This window comes from Trypanosoma cruzi (genome assembly GCF_000209065.1).
Source record: "Trypanosoma cruzi strain CL Brener chromosome Unknown tcruzi_1047053506039, whole genome shotgun sequence".
Lineage (NCBI taxonomy): Eukaryota > Euglenozoa > Kinetoplastea > Trypanosomatida > Trypanosomatidae > Trypanosoma > Trypanosoma cruzi.
The window spans coordinates 1-11,493 of record NW_919697.1 but is presented as its reverse complement, the minus strand read 5'-3'; the positions used below and the strand labels follow the sequence as shown (position 1 = coordinate 11,493).

At 56.7% G+C, this 11,493-nt stretch overlaps 1 protein-coding gene and 1 pseudogene across 1 annotated transcript, besides 5 other annotated features; both read left to right on the top strand.

The window, feature by feature from the left end:
* Nucleotides 1-5,569, top strand: Tc00.1047053506039.30 (dispersed gene family protein 1 (DGF-1), putative; the record flags this gene model as incomplete). The annotated part of the gene is made up of 1 exon (XM_801666.1): nucleotides 1-5,569. A coding segment is annotated over one exon (5,569 nt), but the record flags the coding sequence as incomplete, so codon positions are not given.
* Nucleotides 1-10,667: a sequence feature (areas not merged during assembly with more than two copies in the genome that could not be assigned to a particular haplotype).
* Nucleotides 16-76: a microsatellite.
* Nucleotides 6,313-6,355: a sequence feature (A-rich).
* On the top strand, nucleotides 8,414-10,759 carry Tc00.1047053506039.10 (annotated as a pseudogene).
* Nucleotides 10,668-11,493: a sequence feature (heterozygous, Esmeraldo-like haplotype).
* Nucleotides 11,305-11,489: a repeat region.

The window sequence follows — 11,493 nt, the reverse complement described above, 5'->3', positions numbered from 1 at the left end:
CCTGTGCCTGCTGGCCCGCCACCGCCACCGCCGCCGCCACCGCCGCCAGTGCCGCCCACACCGCCACCCGCCGCCGGTTGGTGAGTGCATCAGCGACATGATGTACCCCGAGTTTGCGCAGGCAGTGGGCAGCGGGCTGTCGTGGCTGTGCTACCGCAACGTGACTTTCAGCGGGAGTGGCATGAGTCTGACGGTGCTGATTGGGGCGATGACGGGCGACGTGGTGAATGTCACGTTCGATGGATGCACTTGGAGGGACGGCGCCGTGCTGTTGCTGTTGGGCAACGCGTACGCCGCTGTGGAGTCGCTGAACATCGTCGTCACCGGCAACACGTTTATTGACGCGCTTCTCAGCCCGGAAGGTGGGTTTCCACCGCACACGAACATCACAATCAGCGGGAACCACTTCACGGTCACGAGGCTGGTCCCTCGGCCGGGTTTGGACCTTAGGAGGTCGTCGTGTGTTGCGATGAATGGACTGGCGATCAGCAACGACTCCGCGGTGGTGCTGAGCGGCAATGTGTTTCAGACCGTGACGGCATCGTCAAGCGCCATTCACATCGTTGTATCTGCGCTGAGGGTGTCGTGGCAATCCGTGTTTGCGGTGGTGGGCAACACGTTTCATATGGATGGCGGAGACAGTACGCTGATGCATCTTGAGGGGTCTATGCATTCTTCGTCACTGAGTGTACTGAACAACTCTGCCGTGGTGATCCGAGGCAATCTTGTGTCGAGGCCGGTGCGGTACTTCATGTATTTTTTGTCCGCCTTACGTGTGGAGTCTCGGTCAGCGGTTGTGTTTCACAGCAACGACATGCAGGGAAGCTCGATTGTGTTTTATTTAAGTCACTCCTTCAACATCTACTACCACTCCTGGCTGCAGCTGAGCGGCAACCTCTGCCGTGAATTCCCATCGGAAGCTTTCCTCTTTATTAACCCTACGGTGAATCTCCGCGGCTCCACGATGTCTGTGTCTGGCAACCAATTTTTATCCAGCACGGGCACGCTGACAGTGCTGCGGATACCCAAAAGTTCCAGCGATCTCACAAACGGAGCGATTGTGGCTGCGTGCAACACTGTGAACGGCGAGGAGGGGACGAAATACAGCATCCCGTCCGTGTACAACGCCACTATTATGAACTGCAGCGGTCCATGCATCCTCGCGGCGTCGTGCTTCCCCGCTTACACGACGACGGCCTCGAGTGATGGCTGCGCCTGCACGTGCGCGGAGGGCGGCCACGGCGATGCGTGCCTGCCCGTCGCTGTCCCCGAGCCACCGAGCACCGACGGCGCCGACCTGTGCGTGCGCGACGTGCGTGTGGATGTGGAGGTGAACGTCAGTTTCGGGACGTCGGTGGTGTGCTACGTTGGCGTGACCTTTGCAGCGGACGTCGTTGTGGAAATGAATTCGATGTCAGGGAGCGTGCGCAACGTGACGCTGGCGAACTGCACGTTTGTGGGCAGAGCGAGCCTGTACGTTGTTGGGTGGCGGTCCGACCCGCCTGCTGGCGAGCGCGCCGATGTGTTGATCAGCGGGCTTGAGTCGCGCTCTGGCGGCGGCGTGCTGGTGGCGAACCGATTTCCACCGGGTTCGCGCGTCGCTGTGGTGGACTCGGTGCTGATTGCAGAGAAGCGTGTTACATACCGCGGCGCCTATGACCTTGGCGACGCTTCCGCGTGCCTCGTGGTGCACAACGTGAATCTGACTGGGAGTGTGCTGACCATTTCGCGCACGCACGTGGCGGCGGTGTTCCGCGGTGCTGTTGGTGTGTTGTTTGTTGGCGGCGTGGCGCTGTCGTCGCGCGGTGCGCTGTACGTGGACGGGCTGTTGGTGCAGACGGCGCTGGGGCTGTGCGTGTCGGTGGAGGGCGGTGTCGCGGCCAGCGGCGGCTCCGTGGTGGCGTTTGTTGACAGCGACTTCCTGCTGTGCAAGCACGCGGTGTCCGTGCGTGGGGCTGTGAGCGTGTCGGGCTCCGCTGTGGCGCTTGTGCGGAACGGCTTTTCGTCGACGGGGGACTACGCGGTGGCGTTTTATTCGACGGTGAGTCTGGCCGACGGGTCGATGCTGCTGGTGAAGGGCAACGTGCACGACGGCGTCTCGAGGGAGATGCTCTACGCCGCTGGTGCCGTGACCGCTGCTGGGAGCACGCTGAGCTTTGTGCGCAACCGAGCGCTGCTGCCGCGGATGCTGTCGCTGAGCCTGTCGCTCTCGGCTGGGGCGCATTTGAGGGTGGCGTGCAACGACGCTGGTGGACGTGTCCTGTCGACGGCGGAGGAGTACGCAGCCGCTGGTTTTGGCGGCGCTGGGCGCATCGACGTTACTGGGTGCGACGCCTGCGACAGGGACACATACTGCTACGCGCCCGGGACTGCGTCGGCGAGCATGACGAACGGTGTGTGCGTGTGCGCGTGCGGCAGCGGCGGGTACGGCGAGGCGTGCGTGCCTGTGGGCGCTCCCGTGCTGCCGCCCGCTGTGGGCACTGCGTCGAGTGTGTTCGTCCGCGAGGGCGTGACGGTGCGGTCGGTGTTTGTTGTGCCTGCCGGTGCGAGCGAGGTGACGCTGCGCCACGTTGTACTGGACGGCGTGAGTCCTGTGCTCTACGTGCCGTGGATGGCGCGAGAGGGCGTGCGGATCGTTGTGCAGAACGTGTCGCTGCTGAACGGCGCCGTGCTGTACGTGATGGGCGGCGGAGCGCTGCGCGGTGCGGTGGCGGTGGGGAGCGACGAGGGCGGGCCGGTGGAGCTGTCGGTGTGCGATGTGGAGTCGCTGAACGGTGCGCTTGTGCTGACCGGCACGTTTCCTGCGGGGTCCGTGCTGACGGTGACCGACTCCCTGTTGGTTGCCGCGAGGTCGACGCCGCTTGTGTATCTTCCCAGCTCGCAGTCCTCGCCGTACGCACCGGTGCTGGTGCTGTCGGGCCTGCGGCTCGTGCGGTCCGTGCTGGTTGTGTCTGGCGTTGCCCTCGTGACCGTGATGACTGGTGGGCGGACGGTGGTGGTGGACGGCGCTGTGCTGGAGCTTGTCGGTGGCGGTGTCGCACTGGACGCGGCTGTGTTCGGTGGCGAATATGCGTTGTACGCGAGTGCGCGCGTGGTTGCGTCAGGGGGCGCTGTGCTGCGCGTGTCGGGGAGCCAGGTGTACGCCGCGCATGGGCTGGTGTTCTACAGCGGGGTGGAGGCCAACGCGTCCGCCGTCGCAGTGAACGACAACGCCGGTGCGCTGACCGATGGCGCGCTGCTGGTGCTGCGGGGGTCGGCGTCGTTTGTGTCCGGGTCGTGGCTGTCGGTGCGCGGCAACAGCATCAGCGGCAGGCTCTTTTCGGTGCCGTCGTACCCGCGCCGTGCAGAACTCGTGCAGAGCACGCTGACGCTCCACGGGAACGCTGGCAGTGGGCCCGTTATGATGGACGGCACCGTTGCGCTCGGGGGCGCCGGCCGAAGGTTCGTTGTGGGGTGCCTGACGCTTAACGGGCAGGCGCTGCAGCCGATGGACTACAGGTCCGCCGGCATTATCGGGGAATTCCGCCCCGTGGCGTGTGGCGTGTGCGACGCCGACGTGAGCTGCTTTGCAGCTGCGAGGAGGGCGATGTCGGTGTCGTGCCGCTGCCGCTGTGCTGAGGGCGGGTACGGGCGCGACTGCCTGCCGGTGTACCTGCCGCACGTGGACGGGTGCAACCGCACGCCTGCCCTGCCGCCGCTGAGCCACACGGCGACGCTGACGGAGACGCGTAGCCTGACACCGACATGGACGCCAACACCGTGCCTGAGCACCGAGCACTACAGTTCGACGCAGCACGGGCCGACGGAGAAGCTGCAGGTGACGGAGACGGTGGCGCTGCTGCCCACGCGGACCCCGACGGCGTCGGTGAGCGGCACGCTGTGGTGGGGCGACGTGGCGTGCCCGACGCTTGCCGTGACTACGACGGCGGCTGGTGGCAGCCTGATGCAGAACGACATTCGCGGCGGTGGGAGCGCCGTCCCGACATGGCTGGTGGTGGCGCTGCCGCCGCCGTTTCGGTGGGCACGCGACCCGCAGCTCGGCACGCACCTGAGCTTTGTGCCTGTGTCGACGGCGCAGCCGAGCGGGTTTGGCGGTCCGTGGGGAGCGATGCTGAGCAACGCGACGTGGGTGCGCAACGCGACGAATCCGTCCACCGTCCTGGAGCTGGCTGTGCCCGTGCACCGCGGTTACTTCATTGTTGCCGACGAGACGATAGTCATTCGCTGCGACGCTGCGGCGGTGTCCGGCGGCTGCAAGGGTGTGCTGCTTGGGTCCTTCACGACCAGGTCGAACACGCTGCCCGCCGCTGCCAGCGCCCTCTCGGCGATCACCGGCGTCGTTGCGGGTGCGACGGCTGTTGCCGTGGTGGTGACTGGCGGGCTGGGCTCCATCCTGGAGATGCAGGCACTCGGCGTGTTTGCGAGGATGTCATGTGCCTCGGCGCAGGAGCGTGCGAGCACCGTTGCGCTGCCGTACTTCCTGTCGGTGTTTGCTGCCCTTGACCCGCTGTGGATGGTGGTGGGCAATGCGCTGCTCGCCGCTGTGTTTGGGTGCGTGCACTGCGGTGTGACGGCCGCCTTCCAGCGGTGGCGCGGCGTGGACGCGGCGAGTGCGTGGGCTGCGATGCGCTTCCCGAGTCTGACGTACGTTGTGGCGCACGCGATGCACCTTGGCATATTCTTCGGCTCCGTTTTTGCACTGGCGTTGCCCGGCGCCCGCGTGCAGCACCGCGTGATTGGTGTCGTTGGCGTGCTGTACGGTGCAGCGTTCTTTGCTGGCGTGTGCTACTTCATTGCCCGCCACGTGGGCGCGAGCTTCACGAGGTACTGGCAGTTTTCGAGGAAGCCGCTGCACGAGCGCCTGCTGTACCCCGTCGGGTATTGGCACCCCGCGGCGCAGCAGCGGATGTACGGCGCCATGCTGACGAACATGAGGGGCAGCTACGTGTACTGGTGCGTGTTCCAGCTGTCGGTGCTGTGTGTGGTGGGCCTGATTGCGGCTGTGCACCCGCCCGTGGGAGGCTGCCACGTCCAGTACTTCTGCATGGCGGCTGTGCTGCTAGCGGGCGCGGGCGTGGTTGCCTTCACGAGCATGATGCGCTCGTCCTTCCTGACGGTGATGCACACGGCGAGCTTTGTGCTCCTTGCGGCGCTGTCCCTGGTCAGCGCGGCCAACCATCTTGCGCCGAGCGACGGCGGTGCGAGGGCGTACGTGGCTATCGTGCTGCTGCTGACGACTGTGCTGCTTGCGATCGCTGTGTACGGCGTCGTTGTGTGGTACGCGGAGGACCGCCACTGGCAGGAGCTGCGCGAGCCGCATCGTGGTGGACTGGAGGCGCTGCTGCGCGATGACGAGAAGAGCGACGAAGAGATACAGAAGCCGCACGACAGGACGTCGTCGTACGCCTCAGGCACCACCGTTGCGTCGTCGTACCAACCACCCGCGCCGCCTTTGCAGCCCATGGCCGGTGACACCCGCTCAGATGCCTTGAGCCTGTTCGACCGTGTATCGGGTGCGAGCTGCAGCATTAATTATGCCACTTTGGACAGGTTAAGATGCTCCACTTGACGAAAAATTCGGCGTAGGTTTTTTTTTTTTGTGGTGGAAAGGCTCCACCACTCAACAGTACTGTTACGCGGCGAGAAGACACAAAGCCCCTCGCAGATGCGGCATAAAGTGGATGCGTCTGGCGGATATTTTCTCTTTCCATTATTCATAGATTGATTGGGCGATTGATTTGGTGTTCTTATTTTATTTTATCGATTTTCGATGACAGCGGATTATCGGGGTATCACGCCAGTCCGGGGGCGGATGCGTAACGGGTGTGTGCGTGTGTTTTACGGCCTTTGCTGCAGCACCCAATATGGTGGCTGGTGTCTCTTCTCATTCATATCTGTACTCTGTAGTGAGGACGTGCTTGACGATGGTGGTTGGTGTGCGGATCATAGGATGCATTCAGGAAAACGTTAGGGAAAATAATCGATGAAGCCCTTTTGTGAGGCGTCACCTCCTGGAGGTTGTGAGTGTGCGTTGCTGGCTGACATGAGGGGAGGGCGTGGGGCCACGGCTGTGCAGCTGCGCAGCCACCAATCGGACTCCGCCCCGACAACGTCATTGATTGTTGTTTTTTTTCTATTTTTGTGCGAGTGCCTGCAGTGACTCTCTCTCCTGTTCCACGATGACTGTGTGGGAGGGCATACCTGTCACTCTTTATGCTTCTGATGCTGTGTAGAAAGTACAACAGGAGAAAGAACGAAGAATTTTTCGGAATGGTGTATTACTTTGCTTATATATCGATGTATTCCTGTGGATTATTTATTTATTTCTCTTTTATTTCTTTTATTTTTTTTTTTTGCGTTGCTCCACACGTGTTTCAGTGTTTGCTTTATTACGGCCACATAGGGGTAGTTTGAGTCGCGGATAGTTTTTCTTCTTGACGACATTTCCTGTTAGACGCTGACGCCGCCACGTTCGTCAGGCATCCACTCTCCACAGCATGGTGCCTGATATTTTGGAGTCATCCCGGGTGTAACGCCGGCACCACCGCCGTGGCACACATGGGAAGTAAGATGGGACGCGGGGCAGCGAGAGATATTGTGCTGCACATGTGTCTGTTGCATTTGTTTTGTTGAGGAGGTTCCATTCAGAAGAAGAGGGGTAAACACTGCACGATGCTTTGGCATGGAGGGGTTATTACCCCCTTTTTTGGTATGATGTCTGGTTCCCACCCGTGTCTGCCCCGATTGCTTTCCCTTGAGTGGAGCTGCGCCATGGCCATTTTTTTGATGTTGTTGTTTACCGGAGAAATATTACGCTGCGAGAGACAAAACCGCACGTCACGCATGCGGCGTTCAGGGCGGTAAATATTTGGGGCGAAGTGCGCATATGTGGATGAAATGTGAGAAGAAACGGGGGCTGAATTTCCAGCCGTCACCCCTTTTCTGGAGAGTGTGCTCTTATTTTTTTTTGCCCTTTTGTGTCATGGCAGGGAGGGATAGGGAGCACCGTTCCAACAAAAGCATTTGCACACGTAAACACTTCCATGCTACTGTTGTCCCGAAGTCGGGAGAAAAACCAAACTTCTGCTGCCTTTGGCATCGCCGTGATTCTTAATTATTATTGACTGGCGCCATTCCGTCCGGCGTGTCACCTTGGTTGGGTTGTGTGGGACTGATCTCCAAAAGAATCGAACAAAGCAGGCTGACTTTTTCACGTATTTAAATGCCATCTTGCGCGCACTTATTTTTCACATGTTCTGTTGATGTGAACTCAAACAGCGAGGTGTCCATAACTATGCGTGCGTGGTATTATTTCTGCCATGTGAACTGCGGGCAACACCGAGGGGCTGTCACTTTTACTCCGCAGAGTTGTTGTGTCTCTTTGCAGGGTTGGCAGGTAAATTCCATGCAGCCTGCTACTGCTGGTGTGTCCCCAAATGTTGTCACTCCATGCGAATAATGTGCTTCATCGAGTGAGTGTGTTGATTGGGTTTGTGTGCACTCTGATTCTGTTTGCTACTTTGTGCGGGCACGCAACACTTGAGTGGTGGGAAAATGGAGCGGGGCGATGCATGGCCGCGTTTCGCCCATCGTTCACTGCACGGTGGTGTGGTGCGCATTGTGGTGCTGACTCTGCGATGTAACTGCGGTTTCCTGCGCGGCAATGGTGGTGGTTGGAGGAGAGTGTTGGCCCGCGGCGGGACGATGGGATCGTGCCTCCTTTTCTTTTTGTTCCTTCCCTTTTGTGAAGGTGTGCACTTATTTTTTGTGTCGGTGATAGGGAAAACAGACCGACAACGTGAATCAAACAAAATGAAAAAGGGCGATAATGAGGCGGTGTTGTGGCCGATTGCACGTTGTGTTGCTGCGAGGGCGGTGGGCCTCGACTGCTTCACCGACAGGCGTTGCAGTGTGGCTGCATGGCGCACCGACCTCCCCGCCGTGCGAGTGCCACGCCCAACGCCATTGGGACTGCGGAACGAAACAGACACGAGTGTCCTTTGGAGCCAGCGGCACCTGCTGGCCGCAGTTGGGCGGTGCGAGTGGGATGCTTCACCGCACGGGTGTTGTGATGGCACCTCGCCGTGGCTCTTGTGATGGTTCCGACGCTGCAGCTCGACATGTGGTGGGGAGTAAATTGTGGCCGCAGTGGACCATGAGCAGCACCAACATGAAGCTGAGTGATTTTTTTTTCAATTATGTTGGCTGCAGGGCGGCCGTTGATGAAAGAACACAATGCGACGATGCAGGCGTTTCTTCGGAGACCCAATGCTTACGTACAAGACCAGCAGCTTCTTGAAGAGATTCTTAATTTAACAGAGTACCAAGAGCTGAAAATAGAGCTGGATAATAGGAAAATACTATTGGGGGCTATTAATAAGCTTCGTCACGAGGGTGTTGTCTCGCTTGAACAATGGAGGGACTATGAAGGAAAGGACACAGTCACTCCTTTTCCAAAGGCAAAAGTAAACGCAGTTCTCACTCAGGTACTGAGAGAAGCGAAGCGTGAGGCGGAAGAAAGGCTAAGGCGGAAGGCAGAGGAAAGGCGAAGACGAGCGCAAGAAATGAAATTTACCATTGCCACCACGATCGAAGAAGTACTGTTCAAAGGGGAATTTTGCTACAAGGAAATGAAGCTGAACGATTTTCTTCTGCTGAGATTTGGCGGAAAGGGCGTTGTGGACACAAATGAGAATGTCTTGCTGGAAGAGTTTTTTAAGGAACCGGCGAGGTATATCCACGATGCGGTAGTATTGGGCGAAATAAAGACAACAGGTGCTTATTTGAGGATGCAGGGCGCTGTAAGGGAGTAAATGGATAAGGACGAAGATGTACGCAGGCTTAAACAGGCTGGTGTGTCCAATTTACAGAAATGTTCCGAAGCTGCTGCGGAGGTAAAAGAAAACGTTCATGAGATCACTAAAAGTTTTTTGGATGCAGCCTTTGAGGAAGCGAGTAATCCAACGGCGACGGTTTTACCGATAAAAATGGAGGGATATTACGAGTCTGTGTACAATGCGAGGTGGAGCCATGTCGTGGAAGTTCCTGACGACAACGGAATAGGAATGAAGGTGGAAGAGGGAAAACCGAAACAGTCATGGACGTACAAGGAAGTTGGTGAAACCCTCGAAAAGGATAACGGTGTGCAGCAATCCGGTGCAGTACGTTCCAAGCTGATGGTGCTCACCTCGGACAAGGCATGGCCGTACACGTGGAAGGAGGATGAATTCATTCGTGACTGCTACGTGAACTGTGAGGTGGAGCGAGTGTGGCAGATCGTCCTTGACGATCTAACCGAATGGTTCGGCACTCACGTTGAGGAGCACTTTACGCCTGAGCGGCATCTGGTAATTGGGACGCCCGGGATTGGGAAGTCGATGAATGCCGGTTCGTACCTCCTGTATCAGCTACTGCAGTGCGATGTCGAGAAACTCCCTGTGGTTCTGTACGTTATTGGAAATGAGGCATTCTTTTTTGAAAAGACCACCCAAACGGTGACAAAATACATGGATGAGTTCAGTATTGACCGTGTTCTTGCTTCCCTGTTTCTCCGTGGGGTGAATGCATATATTATCTACGACGTGGCAAAAGAGGGCCGTAAACCGTATCAGACTTCTACTCCTCGCTTATGGGGCATGATTGTGCTTTCATCTCCAAACCCGGACAACTTTAGCGCATGGGAGAAATACAGGTCACCGAAGCGAATCATAATGAATTGTCCTGAAAAAGACGATTTGAAGGCGATGTGCGTTTGGATGAAGCGCAATGAGTCAGGTGAGCAAGCTGAGTACTGGAATGTGGTGAATGGCCGAGTGGATAAAGTGGGACCACTTCTCCGCTACATCTTTGATGACAGAAAATACAATAATCGGAACGACTTGTGCAAAGTTACTGTTAAGAGCCTGAACCGCATCGAAGCCGAATATTACCTTCATTTCGGAACTGGGAAAATGTTGGGTGGTGACAACGTGTCCCACAAGCTTGTGAGGATCGTCCGAGTACGAGGAGAAGGCAATTGTGAATTGACCTTTAATGGACTGATGTCTCCCCATCTCGGAAATTTAACTTTATGCAAGTTGGCGGAGTAAATGGCGCCGAATGATTTATTTTACTCATATTGGCTATCAAGGACGATCTCTTATCAAAAGTCCTTGAAAAGCATTCCTTGTTTACGTTTTTGAGCGAGGCCTTTGTAAGTGCAATAATACCGAAACTCAAGGAGCTGAAAATAACAGAAAATGCTCCACCACACTGCTGTGCGCTGGAATTGTATCCACATGAGCGCCCTCTCAAGCCCCTTCTTTTAGAGTGCCTGGAAAATTTTGAGGAGAAGATTAATATAAATTATCGGGTGTTGTACAAACCGGTGGCCCAAAACTTTCCGCTGGTGGACGCCTTTTTCTTCGTGAAGTCAAATCCGAAGACGCTGGTTGGGCTGCAGATTACTACGGCGGGTGAGCATCACACCATACCCAGCACCGTGAAGCAGTTCAATGAGCGTATGGCGGCATATTTTAATGGTTGGAAGAAATTTTCTCGAGACATGTCGTGGGATATTATTTATATACGGTACGCAGACAGCACGCAGATGACTGGCTGGCAGAGATGTGGTCCCGTCAATGCCAATAATTTGAGCGACGATGAAAAAGAGATTGCGACGATCTGGAAGGAAGAGGTGCGCCAGTACCAAGTGTCAATATCATCCGGAGAATTTAGAAGTGACGAAGCACCCCGAAGTGTGGAAGAACCACGGAAATAGTAAAACGAATTTGGAGGAAAAGGGACAATTTTGATTTGTGGTAAAAAAATATTGTGGGAGTTACATATTTTTGATAATTTTGTGTGCATACGGCGCGGGTGCACCATCCCCATGCGGCAGCACCGCACACAAATGCCAAAATGACCAACGCTATCGAACATAACAGTGACCGAACAAGAAATTAGGGAGGGAGTGGGGTTGTTTGGCTTCTGGTGAAAAACATCGGGTGATTTTTATATAGTGTGTTAGTTGTGTGTACGAGGCATAATTGGAGAATTGCCCCGGTATGAGGGAATTGTTGTGGCTGGCGGTGTCGCAGTACTACTGCATTGTTTATTTTCTTCTACTGTGTTCTAAGGCCCATCACTAACAGAAGCATTTTCAAGGCATGGACGAAGAATAAGTTCTATTGAGGAAACAGTGCACTCTGTGTGACTGCATGGAGTGAGACGCCGCATCCCATTGATGGATGAGGGTCCGTTTCCGCGTGTGGCTCTTTGGGTGATTGTTTACTCGGTGTGCGTTGTGTGCTGGCAGCCGTCTCGCAGTTTACGCACGTAGTGAGCCACAACTGCTGTGAAGCGCCGCGTCTTCTCAGCATGGACTTATTGACTTTGTGCGGTGTGTTTCTTTTGTGCGTTTGTGCATGAGCGCCTTGCGTGTTTTACCGGAGCGTTGGGTGCCACCATCTGCCATGGCCACAATTTGTATGGTTGAGCGCGTGTGTGCGGGTT